This window comes from Miniopterus schreibersii (genome assembly GCF_964146895.1).
Source record: "Miniopterus schreibersii genome assembly, chromosome: 13".
Lineage (NCBI taxonomy): Eukaryota > Metazoa > Chordata > Mammalia > Chiroptera > Miniopteridae > Miniopterus > Miniopterus schreibersii.
The window spans coordinates 61,162,829-61,184,365 of record NC_138113.1 but is presented as its reverse complement, the minus strand read 5'-3'; the positions used below and the strand labels follow the sequence as shown (position 1 = coordinate 61,184,365).

The window sequence follows — 21,537 nt, the reverse complement described above, 5'->3', positions numbered from 1 at the left end:
AAAAAATCTTTCCTTTTGGAGCTCATAATTAGTGGGAGAAAACAGAACATAAACAACAAGCGCGCCGCAGAGGTGGGACGTGAGAAGGTGGTGAGTGCCCTGGAGAAAACCGGAGCCGAGCAAGGGGCGGGAACGTGGAGGGGGCATGGCAACCTAAGGTCGACTGCATCGACGCTCAAACGAATACCTGGGTGCCACCGTCTATAGCAGCACTATCCACAATAGCTAAAAGTAAAGCAACCCAATGTCTGTTAACAGACGAATGGGCAACTAACTGTGTAAATACACACAGCGGATATTAGTCAGCCATTGGAGGGAAGGAAGGACTGTCTCAACATGAATGAACCTTGAAAACAGCATGTTAGATGAAGGAAAGCAGATGCAAAAGGTAGTCACTGTGTGATTCCATTTCTATGGGATTCTCAAAATAGGCAAAGCCATCAAGGTGCTGGGTAAGGGGGGGGAGAGGTGGGGGAGTGACTGCTGACCGGCCTGTGCTTTTATATGGGAGGGTGAAAACGTTTTGGAACTAGGTAGACGTGGCAATTTCACAACATCGTGAATGGACTAAATGTCACTGAATTGTCACTTTAAAATGGTTAATTTTATGTTATGTGAATTTTTCACCTCAATAAAAAAATCAGAAGCAAAAAAAGAAAATAAAATAAACTTGTGCAGCCAGGTGAAGCTCATTGAAAAGATACAGTCGGGGCCCCGGCCTGGAGGAGGTGAGGGGTCGCCTTGCGGGGAACTGGGAGGCGCTGCCCAGATGGAGGGCAAGTCAGTGCAGGGGCGCAATCGTCTGGAGCATTTAAGGGTTGGCAAGGAGGACGTGGGATTGGGGAGGAGAGTCAGAGAGATCCTAGGTTTCAGGGCCTTGAGGAGGCTGTGAGGTGCTGGCACCTCCTTTGGGTGGGGTGGAAGGACATTGGAGGCCTCTATGCTTTGACCTGGATTTTAAGGGGTATCTGGAGCCCCTGCGTTAGCAAGAGTCTGGAGAAGCTCCAGTAGAAACTGAGAAGCTGCTGAGATGATGGTGGCTCCCACAAGAAAGGTGGCAGTGGCGGCTGAGAGAAGCAGCTGCAGGTGGGATGTGTCTTGAAGGTGAACCCACAGGATTTCCCAGTGGGGTGCACGTGGGCTACGAGAGGAGGAGTGTGGGCCGCGTGGAGGGCTGGGCCTCACCGAGGGAAGGACTGGGGGCAGCTGCCCTGGGGGAGAGGGCGGGGAGTGGGCACGCAAGCCCTGGTCAAGTCCAAATCCTCCTGAGTGTGCAGTTTCTTCTAGTTTCTGGAGGGAAACATTGGTGAGGCCCAAAGGAGGGTGGAGGGAAGGAGCTGAGCGCTGAGCTCGCCTAGAGTCTGGAGGGAGGGTGGCGAAGAAAAACCAAAAAATCAGTCCTTTGCCCATGGTGACACGGGGAATGGAGCTGGGCCCAGGGCCTTCCCCCCAGGCACAGGCCAGGCCACTGGCACCACATGCAGGATCTGCTCTGTTGACCATCGCAGGCTCGCAAACATTTCATCAGAAAAAAGAGGGAAAGTGGCAGCTCCGATGCTCTCTAATGAAATGGAGAAAAAATGTCCCCTTATTCTTGTAAGAATCACTGAGAAGCTGACCCACTTAGGTTCCTGTGTTTAACATGACAAAAGCTTCCTGAGTTCTGACGTGTTTTGCAGTAAGTGCGGCCACAGCCAGCCAGCTCTGGAGTATGTGACATTCTCGTTTTTATTTAGCTACGAAACCAGGCGAGACAGATATAGAAGGCCCCCAGGATACCCTCGATGTTACTGAACGTTGGGTGCACATTCCAGATGGAAGCAGCTCGCTGCTACTCTGGCAATAAAGGGGGTTTTTGTTTGTTTGTTTTGTCTTTTTGTCTTTTAGTGAAAATAACAGAGAATTCGATCATAAGTAAGGGCATGCAATATTTCAAAACTGTAACCTCCAAACCAGAAAAAAATATGGCCAAATTAGGTTAGATTAATATTGAGTATGGAGAGCAGTTCTGAGAAACCCTGGAAAGGGGGTTCTTTCAGAAAGGAGCAGAGGATGGGGGATTTCTGACTAACTTGGCAGAAATTCAAGGCTGCTTGAAATCTGTTTGTTTTTTTAATTTATTAAAAGTTCACATTTTGTCTTGTTAAGTTACTATAAGCTACTATACTTCGGTATTGGATGGTGTCATAGTAGTTAGAAGCCAAAATGGTTTAGTTCGTTTTTGTTTTTATTAATCCGCACCTGAGGATATTTTTTCCATCGCTTTTTTCGAGACAGAGTGGAAGGGAGGGAGGGGGGAAGAGAGAGAAACATCGGTTGGTTGCCTCCTGCACGAGCTCGGACCAGGGGCAGAGAGCGAACCCACAATCCAAGTGCATACGTGCTCTTGACGGGGAGCTGAACCCGAGACCCTGCCATGCACGGCCAGTGCTCTAACTCGGCCACCCCGCCAGGGCTGGTTTAGTTCTTTATAAAGGAGAGGCTTAAGGGAAATTAGACTAGTTTATTTTGTTTAATACAAGAAGAAAAGCTTTGCTGCTCCAGTCTCTCTGTTTTTAAGTTAATATTAGAAACACAAAACAAGAACTTGGCTTTGAGGTTCAACAAGTTTGGTTTCAGCCACAGCCACAACTGGGTGAACTTAGTCAAACTATTGGATCAGTCTCATCCTTGGGTTTTTATTTTCATCTGTAAAATTATAATGGTGTTGATGAGTGCCGCAGAGTGTTGTACTTTGAGTGACAAGACTTAACTGTTGAACGGAGGACTGAATTACTTTATAATAATAGACTATTAAATGCTTCTGTAAGATTTCATGGTTATTATGTTAAAATTCTAACTGAAACCTCATTTTAAACTAAGAAAACTAATTTAAAACTAAGAAAGCAATGTAAATGTGGCCTAGTTTAATGAATAAATGCATAAATAACATTTAAAAAATGTTTTAGGATACAAAATATAAGTTCATATTCAAGTATAAAAATGTTCAGAATTTTATCATTTTATTTAACAAAACATTGTCTGGAGCTCCCAGTGCCTCAGACACCTTTCCAAGCACACGTGCTCCTGATTCTGTGGTCTCAGGGCCAAAACTCATAGGATCTTGATAATAAAAACTTTGATAACTAACTTGAGATTGACGAGTGGGCCTAATTTTCCAGATTTATGCCAAACATCTCTCATCGTCAGTCGTCCAGTAGTGAGAAGACTGTATCTCTTCTGTTAGAGCCCGTGACCTGTGTCCAAAATCTGATCAACCCCGTGAGGGGGAGGCCTGCTGAGGACCATTGCTGGCCGCGGTGGGATGGGCGTGGGGGAGGGGAGGTGCCATCGGAAATACCAAAAACCCACTCAGGACTCTTCCGTTGCGGTGCCCTCCCTCCTGCCCTTCCTGGCCTGGTGGCGCTGACTCAGCGGTGAGGCACCCACCACTGGAGCCAGGCCGCTTTGGTTCAAATCCTGCCTCTGCCTCTTAGAGGTCTGGGACTGGGACAAGTCACTCAGCCTCTCTGGGCCTTAGCATTCTCATCCGTAAAGTGGGGGGGTAATAACAGCATCTGCCTCACTGGGTCGTCATGAGGGTGTAGTTGACACGTCTTAGTCACTTAGAGCCGTATCTGGCACAGAGGGAGCTTTAGAAAAAGCTTGGCTATTATTATTACTAATACTGTGCTGGTCTGAAATTAGTCCCTGAATCCTTCTGGGATGTGATGAGTTTCAAAATCAAGTTGAACTTATTTGTAATAGAGTCATACGAGCTATGCAGAGCCAAAATCAAATTTGCAATTAACATCTGTTTTACATGTTTTAGTAAGAGTCACGGCCTTCCTGTTGCGCCCCTTGAGGTGGCTTCTTACTCACAGCCCCCGCGAGTTCCCTGAACTCTGTGCAAAGCCCACAGGGACTTAACTCCGAGGAGCAGGAATCTGTTTGGGATGAGATTACATCACATGCTGAACCGTAAACAAGCATTTCCAGGCCCCCTTCGAGGCTTCTTGCTTCTCCTGGCTTGTCCCCAGAGGCTGCTTTTGAAAGGGCAGGAGCCGAATCTGCCAAGACTAGCTGAGCCCGTGGCCCGCATCTGTACACAAAGCAACAAGGACTCTCTGGAAGGGCAGTGTCAAGGCCCTCACATGTCAAGTTTATTAGAGCCGAAATGGTAATAATATCAGGGTGACAAACAGAAAGCATTATCTAGTTTGAGAAACTGATGTTAAAGTAGAGGGAGTCATTTGATTACTTCCCCTAAAGGAATGTTGTCCTTAGGTTTAAATATTTATGTACCAAGGTTAAGAATTCTTGGAACATGATGCACCAGCATTTTTGAACAGTCATGAATTTTGGCACAAAATCAATGTTCAGGGTGGGTGGAGTGGTAACTTGAGGATGCCTCTGAGTGTCTTCCCTCAAAATAAAAGAGAGAGATCTGGCACGTGAGGAGTGTGCAAGGACAGAGCCGCAGAACCAGAAGCCACTCTGAGCGCGGGCCTTGGCCTGGGGTTCCTCCGCCTGCCTTCGGTTTGGGTGAGCGTTAGTTACTTATCTAAAGCTTGTAATAAAACTTTCCCGTGCATTTAATAAAAAAGTATCAACAATCCATGTTTAGAGGAAGTGTGCTTTCATAGAACTTGTGTTTATTCTTATATTTGTCAAATTCTATATTTGTCCCTCTGCTGACTTGTAAAGAAAAAGATACAGTTAAGTGATTCTTTTGCTGAAAGACAAAGGAAGAGTAAGTAAGGGTTCTGCACAGGCTTCCAGGTACGTGCAGCCAGCCTGTGGCGAGCCCTGGGTGTCCGAGGGGCTGGTGCAGGGGCCCGGGCAACCGCGTGGCCATCGCTTTGCCCTCGCTCGCCCGCGTCGCTGAGTGCTTTTCCATGGCGGTTTGCACGTGTGCGTGAGCGTGGTCACGCGCGCTCCCAGGCTGCCAGCCTGTACGGAGGCTGTCATTTTATATCAGCATTTATAATATTTTATTTTTCAGGATCTGTCAAATTTTATGGTTTTAATTTTTTCAAAAATGGAAATTCATTTTCTTTCCTCTTAATTTAGCTTCTTTCAGTCCACAGTCGTCAGACCGAGAAACAGCATGACCACGCGAGGCCGCCCCCTGTGGCCCACGGCTCAGGAGGAGCAGATGCTGCGGGGACCCCGAAACCTGCTCTTAGAAGTGCTCATGCACAGTAAACACCTGCTGTGTGTTAATTCTCCTGTGTTACTAAGCCAGGACAATTCTTGGTTGTACGTATTTTGCTCATGATTTGTATGATTTATTTTTCAGCGGGTGCACTGACAACTCTTCCCAACGAGAAATCTTAAGTAGCACCATCCACCTCCTCGGAGACTGTTACCATCCTATGTCACAGATTCAGCCTGAATAGTCTCAACAATCAGTTACCAACGCTTGCTCTGGGCTGATAAACTGAGAATGAGACTTCTGGTCTTGGCAATTCTAACAGTTCTTATACATTTCACAGCAGCTGCGTTTAGTAAGTATTGATTTTCAACTATAATTTAAAATTTTTTTAATTAAGTAATATCAAGAACATTTGCCTTGTTTTATTTATTATTTATTTTTGTTAATCTTCACCCAAGGATATGTTTTCCATTGATTTTTTAGAGAGAGTGGAAGGGAGGGAAGGAAGGAGACAGAGAGAGAGAGAGACATCGATGTGTCTGGTTGCCTCCCACACCCGCTCGCCTGCCCTTGACCTGAATCGAACCCGTGACCCTTTGGTCCACAGGCTGACTCTCAAACCACTGAGCAGTGCCGGCCAGGGCAGCTTTGCTTTGTTTTAAACTGCTGGCTTACAGTGGTTCCAGCCATGCTGTGACCTGGGAAATTTACTTATGCTCGATAGTCATTCTTTATCACAAAGCTATGAAAATGAATTCCATAATTTTAGTTTTACATATTCAAATGTGTCAAAATTTGACAGAGTGTCTGCATGTGGGAGGTACTGTAAGCATTTGTCAACTGACAATGCACTTTGTGGAGATAGACATGGCTGTTTTTCCACTGGGGCCGTTTGGGGGATTTAGCTCCAAATTGACTCACTGACCTGGTGCCCATCAGAGCATTTTGTAAAAGAGCTCACTCACTCAGGTAAAGTATCACCAAGTGCGGCCCCGTTCTCAGTTTAGTCCTAGAAGGAACTATCCTAGAATGTGAGAAGTGTAACCTTTACACGGTCATTTCAGAATCATAGTCATATTTGTTATTTGCAGGAAAATCATCCTTTGGCCTGGAAAATGAGGCTTTAATTGTGAGATGTCCTAGACAAGAAAGATCTCGATACCCTGTGGACTGGTATTTCTCAGGGACGAACAAAAGTGTTACCACCCAGAAAGGCAATCGTGTGTTTGCTGCAAGGGAACGTCTTAAGCTGCTCCCGGCCAAAGTTGAGGATTCTGGAGTCTATACCTGCATCATCAGAAGGTAGTATCTGCCACACTCGGGCCTGCTCTCCTCGTTAAGAGGCGATAGCCTGAGCTGCCCTCACTTCGCTTCCCTTTCTGGACTTTTTGGTACCGTTGCATTTGCGAAATGATTTGAATAAAAGAGTGCTTCTAGGAACACCACCAGGCGGGGGTGTACGTGATTGTGAACCAACTACTTGGATGTATAACTGCAGGGATTAATTTGTAACCCAGCTAGAAAAGACCTAGTTTTTCTAGTGACCAAGAGAACTGAGACCAATCGCTCAGTTTTGGCTGGAAGTGAGACTGAAGCAGCACAACAAGCAGTAGCCTCGGCAGCGGGGGTCAGGGAGGCCTGTGAGTGGGGCTAAGCGGCAACCCGGGGCCTTACAGCTACCTGAGAGGTAAGCTAAGAGGCCTGTGCGAGGTCGGTGCCGCCCCACTGCTTACTCTGCGTACAGACAGTTAAATGTCTTGACTCTGTGCCCATGTTTGGTACAGAGGAAATGTCAGATGAACTACATCGAAAGGCAGGGCGCGTACAGTTAGGGCAACCAGGTTCTGAGGTCAGACAAGTGTCAGTTTTAAATTCAGGCTCCATCACTGGTTTCAGGATGCTTGCAAGTTACTTCTCTGTCCCTCAATTTCCTCATCTGTAAACTACATGTACTAATATAACCCACTTCAAAGCACTGTGGGACTAAAGTGAGGTGATGTTAATGTCATGAAGGGTACATGGTGAATTCTCAGTAAATAGTGTATAAGGAAATGGTGAATGAGGGAGTTGGTTTTAGGGCTGCCATAGGGGTTATGTTTTATCTTAAATGTAACAAAAAGTATTTTAATGATTATTTTTAAATGAGAAAAAAACAGTATATGTATCGATTGTTTTAAGGAGAAAGACAATAATTAGCAAAAACTAGATTTGGATAAGGTTATTTCATAATGCTAAGTAACTTTTTAAAATGGTTTGATTTATTTCAATAGTCCTACCTTAAATAAGACTGGATATGTGAATGTCACTATATATAAAAAACAACCAGACTGCAGTATTCCAGATGACCTGGTATATTCAACAACCTCTGGATCAGAAAAAAAGTCCCAAATATACTGTCCTACCATTGACCTCTACAATTGGACAGCACCTGTTGAGTGGTTTAAGGTAAAGGCCATTTGGGGGAAATAAATGAAAATTACACAAAATAGATGGAAATGAAGAGTTACTGAAAGTGGAATGGCATTTTGTTTTTCAGAACTGTAAAGCTCTTCAAGGATCAAGGTACTACATCCAGGGGACATATTTACTGATTGACAACGCGACCAGCAAGGACACGGGTGATTATACATGCAAATTTACGCACTATGAAAATGGAGTCAATTACAATGTGACAGCAACCAGGTCATTCAGAGTTGAAGGTAAGCTACGGAATTTAACAAAATAGAATATTTGCCAGAAGATACGGTGGGAGGAATGTGGGCCCGCTTGCCGATGTTCCTGACCTGCCCCCCGCCCCGACCCTCCTGCTTCACGATGTCGGGCCCCTTCTCCGCTGTGACCACTATGACGTAAGACATGTCAGAGGGAGACAGGCTACTAATCCAAAATCACGTGTTCTTTCCTTTTTCACTTAAGCTGTCAAAGATAATGTGATCTAAATGCTAACTTAACTTTTTGACTGGCAGTACAACTATTTGAAGAGCAACGTAAACTTTTCTCTCCCAATTTGTTGTTGAAGATTCTGTAAATAGAAAAAAAAGTGTACTTAATCTTTAACATAACCCCCTGGATTAGAAGTTGAGTGAGAAGCTTCATAAAGATACGGCCTCCACTGCTGTGAAACGAGCCAGCAGACCACGTCTCCACGCGTGCCTGCCACTGATCCGCATGGACACCACAGGGGCTCTTAATCACAGTCCTCAGATCAGCGGGAACCAGGGCATGGGGATGCAGCGCAGGTCCGGAGGGCCGCTCGCCCTGGCCCCTGGGCGTCAGGCCGTGGGAGTGCAGCGCCGGTCCGGAGGGCCGCTCGCCCTGGCCCCTGGGCGTCAGGCCGTGGGAGTGCAGCGCCGGTCCGGAGGGCCGCTCGCCCTGGCCTCCGGGCGTCAGGCTGCAGGACGGCAGCATTTCCCAACAGGGTGGCCGCCTCGGTAGAAACCTGGGAGCAGGAGTGTGCACTTAGGTGTTTATCATTCTCATGGGCCTTTTAAACTCTTCTTTCCCTTAGAATTGTAGTCTTCTAGCAACTGTGAGGTTGTACAATTAATTTAATGGGTTGGACTAGTATTTGCTTAATGAGATAAAAGAGAATAGAAAATATCGAAGAACGCAATTGGCAGTAAGAGGAAGCTACTTTAAAGTTTTGTTTCCTTGTGTGTGTCTGTGTCTGTCTGCTGTGCTGCCATCGCCAGGAAATTTGAGAAACGTTGTTCTGAAACAGGATAGAAACGTAAAACATATGAACCCAGAAGGGACTGTCCAAATGCTGTTCTAACGTTTTACATTCCCTTCTTGTCTTTGACTTAAGAGGAGAAAGGCTTCTCGTTTGCTCCAGAGATTATAGCACCTCCGCAGAATGCAACAAAGGACGTGGAAATAGGTAAGAAACCCTTAAGAATGCTGTGAATATTGCCGAGAAAGGCCTTGCCTCTGACCCCTGCTCTGAAACCCCCAAGTGGAGCACAGTGGACCGTGAGGGTTAAATGAGATGTGGAAACACCTGCCTCAGGCGCTTGCGAATATCAGGAATGTGAGGCACAGCAACGGCCAGCAATACCCAGCATTTTCTCTTTTATGGCACTTTGTAACTCATGTGCCATTGTCACTTCTGTCCAGGTAGAAACTGTTCCCCCTTTATGTGTGTGGGTACGTAGGCTCAGGCAGGATCAATGACGTGCCGGAGGTTGTGACTATTCAATGACAGAAGGCTGAGAACCCAGACTTTCTGACGCTATCCATCTACGTCTTTCCTGGCCTCCCACTAGAGGCGGGGTACAGTTCAAAGTGTCTGTATGTGAACGTGGCTCACGACCTGGTCTTTACCACATGCCGGCCCAGCTGCAGCATTAACCCACGGGCCCGTTCCCATCGCACTGCCCAGCGGATGCTGTCGCCCTGAAGGCAGCATGTCCGCATCCTTGCCTGCTTTTGCCCATGGTGTTCCTCCCTCTCGTCTCCCAACACTAAGCTCAAGGGTCACTCCTCTGTGAGATCCCCCACGCCGCTCCCCTTCGCTGCCAGAGAGCATGATAGAGCTCCTTCTAACAGAGCCCAGGGCCACATGTATCAGTGCGGGGGGGCAGGCCTGCTCCCCGCAACGGACTCTCCACTACATTTTCCTCACTGTGTCACACCAGATCACGAGAACACTTGGTGTTCTGTTTGTTTATACCCTTGTCCCCTTTGGGAAGACACTGAGCTACTTTTCTCTCCAGACTCCTAATTCTAAACCCAAGAACCAGAGAGTCAGGAAGGAAGGACTGGATGCCTTCCCTAGTCCCCACGCCTTCAGTGCAGGGAGGCAGCCCCGTGAGCCCCGTGCTCTCAGTGCAGGGAGGCAGCACCCCAATCTCAGTGCAGGGAGGCAGCACCCCAATCTCAGTGCAGGGAGGCAGCACCCCAATCTCAGTGCAGGGAGGCAGCCCCGTGCTCTCGGTGCAGGGAGGCAGCCCCGTGCTCTCAGTGCAGGGAGGCAGCCCCGTGCTCTCAGTGCAGGGAGGCAGCCCCGTGCTCTCAGTGCAGGGAGGCAGCCCCGTGCTCTCATCTGCAGGGAGGCAGCCCCGTGCTCTCATCTGCAGGGAGGCAGCCCCGTGCTCTCATCTGCAGGGAGGCAGCCCCGTGCTCTCAGTGCAGGGAGGCAGCCCCGTGCTCTCATCTGCAGGGAGGCAGCCCCGTGCTCTCATCTGCAGGGAGGCAGCCCCGTGCTCTCAGTGCAGGGAGGCAGCCCCGTGCTCTCATCTGCAGGGAGGCAGCCCCGTGCTCTAGGTGCAGGGAGGCAGCCCCGTGCTCTCAGGTCTGAAGGAGGGTGGGAAATAGTCAGCAATTCACAGCACACGTTAGGTGATCAGCAATTTTTTTCACATTAAAATTATTTGCAGAATTTAGTGTTATTGGTGACATTCTCTGCTTCTCCAGGACAAAGGGCCAGCGTCAAGTGCTCCGCCTGCTTCGGGAAGGGCTCACAGCTCCTGGCTGCTGTCCTGTGGCAGCTCAATGGAACCAAAGTTGGGAACCTGAGTGGAGCACGCATCTGGGCAGAGCAAGAGCAAAATCACAGGTATTTTCACATTGAAGTTACAGCAGGGCCTTGGCCTCCCGGGCAGCCGCAGTTGAAAGTAACCCAGGGCCCTCTTAGTTCCAGCAACCAGCTGACCTGCCTGAGCAGCCAGCTGACGATTGCTGCTGTGCGAGAGGAGGATCTGTCCGTGACGTACGACTGTTTCGCCCTGAATTTCCATGGCTGGCGGCGGCACAGGCTGAGACTCAGGAAGAAAAAGCCAAGTAAGGGGTGTTTCTGAGACTGGCCTGAGCCGCTGTAGTGCTGGGATGGAAACCATGTTCCTAGGGACAGGGGCTGCAGAGTTCCTGGTTCCGGGGCTCCCCAGACAACGGAAGCAACCTTCTCATAAAACCTGCTTCCCCCTGAGGACGCTGACCTGGCCGTGAGGTCTCCTCAGAATGTCTCAGTTTGTCTGGTTGCCTTTCCACTGCTTTACATTCTGCTCCTACCTCCCCCTCCCTCCCCTCCCCCTGCCCTCCCCCATTCCCTCCCCTCCCCATTCCCTCCCTCCCCCTCTAACCCCCTCCCCTCCCTCCTTCCCCTCCCCCTCCCTCCCCCCTCCCTCCCCTTCCCTCCCTCCCCCCTCCCTCCCCCTTCCCCTCCCTCCCCCTCCCTCCCTCCCTCCCCCCTTCCCCTCCCTCCTTCCCATCCCCCGCCCCCTCTGCCCTCCCCCATTCCCTCCCCTCCCCCATTCCCTCCCTCCCCCTCTAACCCCCTCCCCCTCCCCTCCCTCCTTCCCCTCCCCCTCCCTCCCCCCTCCCTCCCCTTCCCTCCCTCCCCTTCCCTCCCTCCCCCTCCCTCCCTCCCCTTCCCCTCCCCCTCCCCTCCCCCTCCCCTTCCCCCCTCCCCCTCCCCCTCCCCTCCCCAGTGGCCTGGTGCCCCCCTCACCACCAGGCTGCCTGTCCCTGGGCACCTCCCTCCCCCTCCCTCCCTCCCCCTTCCCCTCCCCCTCCCCTCCCCCTCCCCTTCCCCCCTCCCCCTCCCCCTCCCCTCCCCAGTGGCCTGGTGCCCCCCTCACCACCAGGCTGCCTGTCCCTGGGCACCTTCCTGGCCTGACTTCAGCAGCCCCGGTCTCACTCTGTGGGAGAAGACACACCAACAGCAAGCTTGCTGCCTTTCACAGTGTGATAACATGGTCCCTTTTATAATGTATTTTTTGTCATGGAAAGCACACGTGTTGCCAGTGAAGCTGGCCAGGTGGAGGAAAAGGTGAAGTCTTTGATGTCCGCCCGTTTCAATACGAAAATCCTGTTGCTGTGCTTGCTTGTGTCGTCCTCTAGGAATGTCCTCTGGCTGCCTGTGGATTGGAACTGTTTCCATGTTACATGTACTTGGTGATTTTGTTCCTTCTAGTTTATTTATATTTGCTACCTTTCTCCTGTTTTTCTTCAAATCTACGTGGTTTTACTCTGTCTCAACTGTGCGAATTAAACAAAACTTGTTGCTACTGTTGTCACATTGTTATAATGAATTCCTTTATTTCTAATCATAGAATAAAAGAAATCACAGCACTGTCTTTAATTTTAAAAACAAAAACTTAAAAGACCTCTACCCCATATTATTAAATATTATTCAATAAATATGTTATACTCATAGTAATAACATTACATATTTTTTATTGTTTCCTGTGTACCCCGACCTAATTATTTTCCATTTAATTTCTCATATTTTAAAAATCAACACTCCATAAAAAGAGACTGCTACTATCGTCTCATTTTAAAGATGAAAAAATTGGGGCACAGAGAGGCTCCATCACCTCCAGGTTCTAGAGTTGGAGCCACGACCCGACCACAGGCAGCCTCTCCCTGTTTACAAGCCCTTCCAGAAGGCAGCTAGCTGCAGCCGCCGGGGAAAAGCACAGGGCTGCTGACACCGAGGAAGGTGGAGACCGGCAGCCTCCTGAAGGTCCTGGGTTAACGTCTTTCCTTAAGCTGAAAGCAGCCGCGCCCACAGCCAGGCCACCCGCAGCGCCCACAGCCAGGCCACCCCCAGGGCCCAGCCGGGTGAGCGGCGCCCACAGCCAGGCCACCCGCAGCGCCCACAGCCAGACCACCCGCAGCGCCCACAGCCAGGCCACCCCCAGGGCCCAGCCGGGTGAGCGGCGCCCACAGCCAGGCCACCCCCAGCGCCCACAGCCAGGCCACCCCCAGGGCCCAGCCGGGTGAGCGGCGCCCACAGCCAGGCCACCCCCAGCGCCCACAGCCAGACCACCCGCAGCGCCCACAGCCAGACCACCCGCAGCGCCCACAGCCAGGCCACCCCCAGGGCCCAGCCGGGTGAGCGGCGCCCACAGCCAGGCCACCCCCAGCGCCCACAGCCAGACCACCCGCAGCGCCCACAGCCAGGCCACCCCCAGCGCCCACAGCCAGACCACCCGCAGCGCCCCCAGCCCCGCGCGCCGGCCGCGCGCTGCTCCTTTCCGCGCCCCTCCGCGCTGCCGCCCTCGCCGGTCACCTTGGCCATTCTTTCTCATTGTTACTTTTCGCCTATTCTAGGTGCCTCCTAGAAGCGGGACATACCCGTTTGCTTTTCACCTCTGGCCTGTTTCACTTAGCGCACTTTCTGCCGCGTGTCAGGCCCTCATTCCTGCCCAGGGCTGGCCCACCCACACTTAGTCGGGTTCCGATTTAATGTTTTAACAACGATGCTTCATAAGCGGCGCTGTGTGTTTCACATCAATCAGATAAGGAGGCCAGACGCGTGGCTGGCCCTCGAAAGGGACGCTCAGGCTGACCACGGGGTGGCCAGGAACAAAGCCACCCCTCCGTTTGAAGCTCCGCGGCGCCTTCCTCCGCGTCGGCGGCCGGGACTGCGGCGGGGACCTGCCATTCCCGCAGGGGCTGCAGGAACGCTGTCCCCTCCCCGGCACCCCGCTGGCACCCTGGGGAGCGGCACCGCCGCCTTCCCGGCGCTGCGCCCCCCCTCCCCCCCCCCCCCCCCCCCGAGCTGGGCAGCCACGCAGGAGAGGCGGGGGGACGCTCAGCCCCTCTGGCCCGTCTGCTGGTCGGCAGAGCAGGGGCCCGGCGCCCCCCTTTCTCGCGGAGCTGAGTGCGCTGCGCCTTTCCGCGGGCGGGGGGATCTCCCCATGCACCATTCCGTGCTTCTGGGGTTTTACTGGGGTGACACTGGTTAACAGAATTCTACAGGTTTCAGGAGCGCAGTTCCGCGACACATCATCTGTACCCTGTGCTGCGTGTTCACACCCCCAGTGGAGTCTCCGGCCATCACCGTTTGTCCCCCCGCCCCCGCAGTCAGCACACTGTCCTCAGTGTCCATGAGATTTTCCTCCTTTTTTCTCCTTTGCTCAGTCTCTCCCCTCCACACACTCTGCGCCCCGCCCCCAACCGCTGTCAGCCGGCTCCCCGTCCGTGAGTCTGTCTGCGTTGCGCTCGGCAGTTCCTTTTCTTCACTGGGGCCCACACACGAGCGAGGTCACACTGCGCTTGTCGCAGGGACTGCGCCTGGGCCATTCCTGACCTCACAGTGCCGGGCGCTCAGGAAGCTGACAAGCGACTGGAGGGATCTTTTAATATGGGCCAGGGCTTTTCTACATCGAACCTGGGAGCCCTGGCTGTGAGACTTGAGATGAAAGTCAAAAGAGGACTGGATAACCAGTTCTCACCTGAGACTCTTCTCAGGCACGCTGTTGAGCGGGGCTGTTTGTAGACATATTCACAGTTCTAAAGGGGGAGCAAACCGGGAACAGCCGCCAACAGGCCGAAGGGTCACAGCGCTCAGCTCAGTTTGCACAGACCTGCTGGAAGTCCTTGAGGATGGGACCGTCCTGCACGTGTATCTGTGGAGCAATGAGTGCAAGAAGTTCAGTGACGGCCAAACAGTGCTGACCATCGGAGAGGTGGGCGGGGGGCAGGACCCAGTGATTGCTGCTCTATCAGAGAGCTTTAGCTAAAAGGCCCAGCTGGCTCTTCCGTCTTCCCCACTTCCCCAGGCCACCAAATCCAGATTCGAAACCCCCAAGACCTGTTGAGCCTCTCTCCTGGGCGCCCCAACACTGGGCGTGTCCATTGCTTTCTCACCATTGCAGGAGCCTGACCCTCCTCACCTCTTACTCCACTCGGCGGGAACTGCCCACCCACCCTGCTCCAGTCCCTCCCCACAGAAACAAACCTCCCCCTGCCATCAAAGTAATCGTGCTTGAAAACCACAGTCATTGCTAACACGTCGCTCAACACCCTGCGTGGGCTCCCGTGACCTTCAGAACAAAGGCTAGCTGCCAGAACCGAGCCCTGACCCACCTTTCTTACCGCATCTTCCATTAATTCCCCAAACTGGGTGACTCCAGTCCCCGAGAGCACACTGCCGCCCTGCCCTGGAGCGCCTTCTCTGCCAGGAGCAGCGCAGCTCCTCTTCTGCCCTGATCTGGATCTTCCCGGTCTTCGGGGACCACCTGCAGGAAGCCTTCGTTGCCCGTCCTGCAGGAGCAAGCACTCTGTCTAAAAACCTCCGCCAGTTAAAACAATGCCTTTCCTCCCTGCCTGAGCAAGTCTGCATGTGTCCCTGTGCCGTGTGCCCTGAGCATTCCCCACAGGGCCCAGCTGGGCGCCTTGCCCATGTCAGGGCTCAGTCATTTCTCACTGACGGGTTCTTAGAGCAGCAGACAACCCCAAGCAGGCACCTGCTGCATGAATGCCCTGCGCCCCTAAAGGACGTGGGCACCGTGTACTTGTTTATTTTGCTTTGTTTTCATATGATAATGATAGTGTTGTCCTCCCCCATCTTCTGAACAGCTGATCGTCAAAGCACCTACTACATGCTGGCAGCATTTGTCGTGTTACTGATGCTGATCAACATTGTGATGATAATGCTGAAAGTGTTCTGGATTGAGGTCAGTCTGCTCTGGAGGGACATCGCTAGACCTTACAAGACGAGGAACGGTAAGTGGCAAGTTTCAAGTTCTTAAAAAAAAAAGGTCCCATACCGGCTGTTGGTTACTTGTCTCTTAATCTCTTAACAGCTATGCTACAAACCCCAGCTTCCCCTTTGCCTACCAGCATGTAATCATAAATGTCTGCTAGTCCACTCCGAGGCCACTCCTCACCCTGCCTGGTCGCTCCTGCGGTTCTAAGATGCGTCTCAGCAACGCAGGCTCCCTCCCCAGCAGTATTGCTTTTCCCACCAGGCCCCAGGGACAGGCTCTGCCCCAAGCCCAGCACGGTTTGCACATTTTGGAAGATGTATATTGGTAAACATTGTGGAATTCAAAACCTTAACTAAATTGTGCCCGTTTCCAGACGTGAAGAGGTTAGTCAGGCCCATCAGAGCACAGCGGCCAGTTCCATAGAGTCTCTCGGGCCACCTGAATACACATGAAGGAGACAGTGCTGCCCGCTGACTGCACCGCTCATCTGGAGACACATGGGCCACATCCACGGGGTCCTATGCACTAGGCCACATCCACGGGGTCCTATGCACTAGGGCTGGTGGGCTTGTGGGAAACGCAGTTCCCTTAGAAAGCATTACTCCCTTGCCAATATCAGCCTTCAGCACCTTTACTCCTGCAGGGGAAGTGTGGGGAAAGCAAAAGATAAAAATCAAGAGCTTTACCGCACAGCGCACCTTATCCACGACTATCAACACTTGTTAACAGAGTGCTGATGAAATGTGACACTATGGTTTGAACTAAAGTGTCCAGGCTCTGGACTGGCCTCTACCAGTCAGTCTGGGACAATGAAAAAAGGAAACTTTGGGATTAAGATCGGTTTTCCGATGGCATTTTGTGGCAGCAGACTGATGTCATCATCTCTACATTCTAGAATATTCTGGGTGTGGGATACATTCACCAATAACCATAAGACTTGGTGACGAATAATAATTTTTAGAGCCAAGTAATACAGTCACACTTCTTGCTCTCATTTCAGATGGAAAGATCTATGACGCGTACGTCATCTACCCGCGGAGCCACAAGGACAGTCGGGAGACGGCCAGTTCTGTAGAGTACTTTGTTCACCAGATTCTGCCTGATGTTCTTGAAAACAAGTGTGGCTATAACTTATGCATTTATGGGCGAGATCTGCTACCTGGAGAAGGTAACGCTATCAACACACATCAAGGACAGAAGTTCACATCATCAGAGGCTAAGGGACGGGTGGTCTTATCTTTGCACTGGGTAAGGACCTACAACCACCACTCCAGGGCTAAGACCGGAGATTTTAAATATTTCTCCAGAAGAAGGGGATTCTTATTCCTTGCTCTGCCTGCCCCTTCCTCTGATCACGAGGTCTTCGTAGAAGTGTCAGTGAGGTGAAGTCAGGGTAAGGCATCCTTAGTATGTGGACTTAGCAAGGCACTGCCCCTACTTCCTGTGCCCACCACTAAGATTACTCAACATCTCTTAATTCTCTCTAGAAGATTTAAAATATATATATTGATTGACTGATTTCAGAGAGGGAGAGGGAGCGAGAGAGAAACATCAATGATGAGAGAGTCATTGATCGGCTGCCTCCTGAATGCCCCCTGCTGGGGATAGAGCCCAAAACCCAGGCATGTGCCCTGACCAGGAATGAACCACATCTCCTGGATCCTAGTCGATGCTCAACCGCTGAGCCAGCCGGCCGGGGTCTCTGGAAGGCTTGAAGGAGGCCTCTAAGACCATAGAATTTTGTTCTGATACCCAGAGGCACTGCCTAAAATATTTACAGGCTTATATGATTTTCCTTATGTTGGTGAAACATTTGCAAATTTATAGTCTCACAAGAGACTATGAAACTGTGCCTCCTGTTTCTTACTGTTCCTCATCGATTTCGTGCACTTTTGAAGTTTGTGTCACAGTTTCAGAGCCTCCGGAGTTGCTCTTATCTCCCCTCTGTCCTCGCGTCACTGTGGAGCTGAGGCTTCATAGACATCACCTTGCCCAGGGGCTCCGCCTTCCTAAAGATTTTTCCAGTCTGCATCAGATCAGCTTCTAAAACAGGGATCACGGGGAGGAAGCGGATCCAGGGCCCCCTAAAGACCTCAGTTCAGAGGAACAAGGGCTCCTGAGTGTGCGCTCTTTTTTTTTCTTCTTTTAATCCTCACGGGGGGATATGTTTCCATCTATTTTGAGAGCGAGCGGGAGCTGAACATCGATGTGCGAGAGAAACCCTGATCCCTTGACGGGTTGCCCCCCGCACGTGCCCCGGCTTGGAGGGGAACTGGGCGCCTCCTGGGGCGGGGGGACGCTCCCCCCAGCCGAGCCACCTGCCAGGGCGGGGCGAGCTGGGTCTCCGTAATGACAGTTAAATTTAAGCCCTTTTAATACATGAACGCTAATATTCTAGAAAGGCGGTATGCGGTTAACGAGTCTGGATTCTGTCTCCTGCTAGACACCTCTGCATGTGCATTCAGCTGGTCGGAGTCCGCCCCGGTCAGGGCCGGCGCGGCGAGGGGTCAGGCACAGGGGCTCTCCACCCCCCACCCCCCACCCCCCGCCTCTGCGAGCCAGTGCGCAGGGCCCGGCCTCCCACAGCACATTGCAACAGTAACCGCACATTGTAACAGTAACCGCACATTGTAACAGCAACCGTTCTGTTAAGTTCGGAGCACTTACGACCAAAGCGCTAGGCTTGCAAACGCAACAACAGGAACCTTCTCCCCGCCTTGACCCCTAGATGTGGCCACCGCGGTGGAGACGCGCATCCGGAGCAGCCGGCGGCACATCTTCGTGCTGACGCCGCAGAGCGCGCGCAGCGAGGAGCTGGCCTACGAGCAGGAGGTGGCGCTGCACAGCGCGCTGGTGCGCGGCGACGCCAAGGCCATCCTCATCGAGGTGCAGGCGCCCGGCGCGCGCGGCCTGCAGCGCGCCGCGCTGCCCGGCTCGCTGCAGCACCTGGTGCGCCTGCAGGGCACCATCAAGTGGCGGGAGGACCACGTGGCCGACAAGCGGGCGCTGAATTCCAGGTTCTGGAAGCGCGTGAGGTACCACATGCCCGTGCCCAACAGGCCCCCCCGGAAGACGGCCGGCGCCCAGGCGCCCTAGGGCCCCGGGGGACCCCGGGCGGGGCCCCCACTTGGATCGGCGGCCGCAGGCTGGAGACGGGAAGGCGAGCGCGTCGCCCGGCGTCGTCCAGCACGTCGTCCAGAGGCCGCTGCCGTCTCCCGCGCTCCCGGCGCTTGCGGGGCGCTCCCGCGGGTTTACCCGCCACGCCCCCCCCCGCCCCCCCACGCCCCCCCACGCCCCCCCCCCGCCCGCCCGGGGCCTGCCCGTGCGCCCCGCCCCCGCTCCGCTCCCTACCTCGCCAGGTCTGCTCCCTACCTCGCCAGGTCCGCACTTTGAGCTTCAGACTCATTTCAGAGCCGAACTTGCACGCGAGCGGAAAGCGCCGGAGTCCCCTGTGCAGAGGCTGGCGGTGGTCTCCTTCCCATAGGCCAGGATTTATTATATTTTATTTGATCGAAGCTTAATGTTATCGTCCCGACGATGCCCGCTGTGTTGGAGCACCTCGCCCAATTGCCGTCATAATCACGTTCTTTTCAGTTCTAAAATTTGTTTCACATATTGCTATTCTCTATAGAAATATTTTTCTGACTGAAAATTATAGAACAGAGAGTATAAAAGAAAAAAATAATAAAAATAATCCATAGATCTATTATCCTAAAATTATGTACTTGCATTTAAAAAAAATTTTAACTCATACTTAAACATACCGTTTATATAGCTAAGATTACATAGTGTGTAGTTTTTATATTTTTTCTACTTAACATGATACAAACATTTGAAATGTCATTTAAATTTTAACATTTTAAAATATTCATAGTGTTCTATCTCATGGTCGTGCTACAGTTGCTGTGCTTAATTACTTATTGTTAGATATATAAATTGTGTCCAGTTTAAATAGCCGTCATTATAATAATTCTGCAATGGCCATATGAGTATATCTTATATCTTCCAATTAAAAAGGCTTTTAAGTTAAGAAACTTTATTTGTTGTAACATTTCTATGAAATCAGTAGGCCCATCAGTGGGCCCAAAGCTCAGGCAGTGTCGCCAGGGCTGGACGTCCTGTGAGAGCTCAGATTTTGCCAGGGGGCTGGAGATCCTAACCCTTAGTTGAGCTGCTTAATGAAGTGTACGATTTTTTATTTAGCTGCTCCCCCCACCAAAACAAACCAAAAAAGACCCTGCACTGCAGACCCTGCAATCCTGAACTCACTGCATTCAATACTTTGCAGAATCTTGCCTGAAAAGAAATTGTTTCTGCAAAGTTTGCCTGAAGGGGCGATAGCTACCCATCCCTCTAGGTGATACCCCATAATCTAAATCTATGCTCCTTGGGTTACATTGCCAGATAAAGTGCAAGGCATCAGGGAAATTCAGGTAACATTAAGCTTTGATCAAGTAAAATATAATAAATTCTGGCATATGGGAACGAGAGCCAACTCGGTTGAATTCAGAGAACAAGGTTTCATCTAACATCGGTTTGAAATTCAGATTTGCCTGGGTGTCTTGTATCTTTATTTGCTATATCTACTTAGCCTATTCTGGTAGATTATTGTACTTTCATGTGGTAACGTCGAGGTTTGTTTGTTTTTTTAATTACTGAAAAATTAGCCAATGATAAAGGCTATAGTGTGGTTGGTTGGTGAACATCATAGAATTGGGAATCAACAAGTCACCCTTCCTCTGTTAACCAGCTGTGTAACCGTGAGCAAGTCGCCTTCTCCAAAACCATGAACAAGTTAAGTACAGTGACAATAATCACACCGAAAACTCTTCGTGTGTCTGTGCTCACCGAATGAAAAGAAAAGCACTAGTATTGGGACTAGAGTAAGAATTCAGTAAATGGCGACGGTTGTCATGACACCTCAGCGTGTTTCTCAGGATGTGGGTTATATCCCGGGTGCCCTCTCCACAGGACCTCTGACAAAGAATTCTCTCCACCTCACTCAGCACAGATGAGCCTTCATTCCTGCTCTCCACCCACCTCGAGTGACAAATGTGCTGTTGATTTATGGACACAAGACTTTTTTTTTTTTTTTAAGGTTTTTTTATTGATTTTTAGAGAGAGGAAGGGAGAGGGAGAGAGGAAACGTCGATGAGAGAAACATCGATTGGCTGCCTCCCGCAGACCCTCCACCTGGAATTGAGCCCACGCCCAGGGCATGTGCCCGGACCGGGAATCGGACCCGCAACCCTTCAGTGCACAGGACAACGCCCAGCCAGCAGAGCCACACCGGCCAGGGCAACACCACTCTTCGGAGCTGATTTTATTTCCCTCTTTACATTAGTTTCTTGAAAGCATAGAGTAAAATTTGTGATCTTTCTGCAGCAAGTATGCAGGACGTCATAACACGGACTTTATAATAACCTCTCCCCTGGGTCCATGATACCTTTGTTTTCTATTTGACCCGTATTTCTTATTTTTAAATATATTTTAGCTCTCTATATTATAAGCTCCTGTGCAAGTATTTAACAAACTTTACATTTTCTAAACATGTGCTGAGTGTCTCTCTGGAGGGCCGTGGAGGGGGACGCGCAGGTGAGGCACCCTCCCTCCTTATTTACGGGGTTTGGCGCCCACTGTGGGAACCTGGAAGGGAGAGAGAAACGCTTCAGAGGCCCTGGGGAAAGGCTGGCGTGCTGAGCTCACCCATCCGTCCCCTTCCTGACATACACGCCGCTTCCCAGGTCACCCGCGCTCCTGGGGCCTGGGTCTCTGCCACGGCAAAATGAGAGGGTGGAGAGGGGCTCCGAGGGCCCTCTCAGCGCCCCAGCTCATGGCTCCACGCTCGCGCTCAGAGAGCCCGGGAGCTGCCAGGCAGCCCGGCTTCTCCCACCTGCAGCACCCGCCTCTGCTTCCTCACCTGCACAGGGAGGCTGATGGGTGCTCCACCCACCGCACAAG

At 51.3% G+C, this 21,537-nt stretch overlaps 1 protein-coding gene across 1 annotated transcript; it reads left to right on the top strand.

Annotated features, from left to right (window-relative positions):
- Window positions 1-4,471: 4,471 nt before the first annotated feature.
- On the top strand, window positions 4,472-18,672 carry IL1RL1 (interleukin 1 receptor like 1; the record flags this gene model as incomplete). Its single annotated transcript, XM_081156446.1, has 11 exons — window positions 4,472-4,524; window positions 5,282-5,489; window positions 6,229-6,439; window positions 7,408-7,582; window positions 7,674-7,836; window positions 8,946-9,017; window positions 10,553-10,694; window positions 10,773-10,918; window positions 15,446-15,592; window positions 16,577-16,744; window positions 18,305-18,672. Exons 2-11 carry the CDS (start codon window positions 5,429-5,431, stop codon window positions 18,670-18,672), a joined length of 1,653 nt encoding a protein of 550 aa, XP_081012572.1. The 5' UTR covers window positions 4,472-4,524; window positions 5,282-5,428.
- Window positions 18,673-21,537: the final 2,865 nt, after the last annotated feature.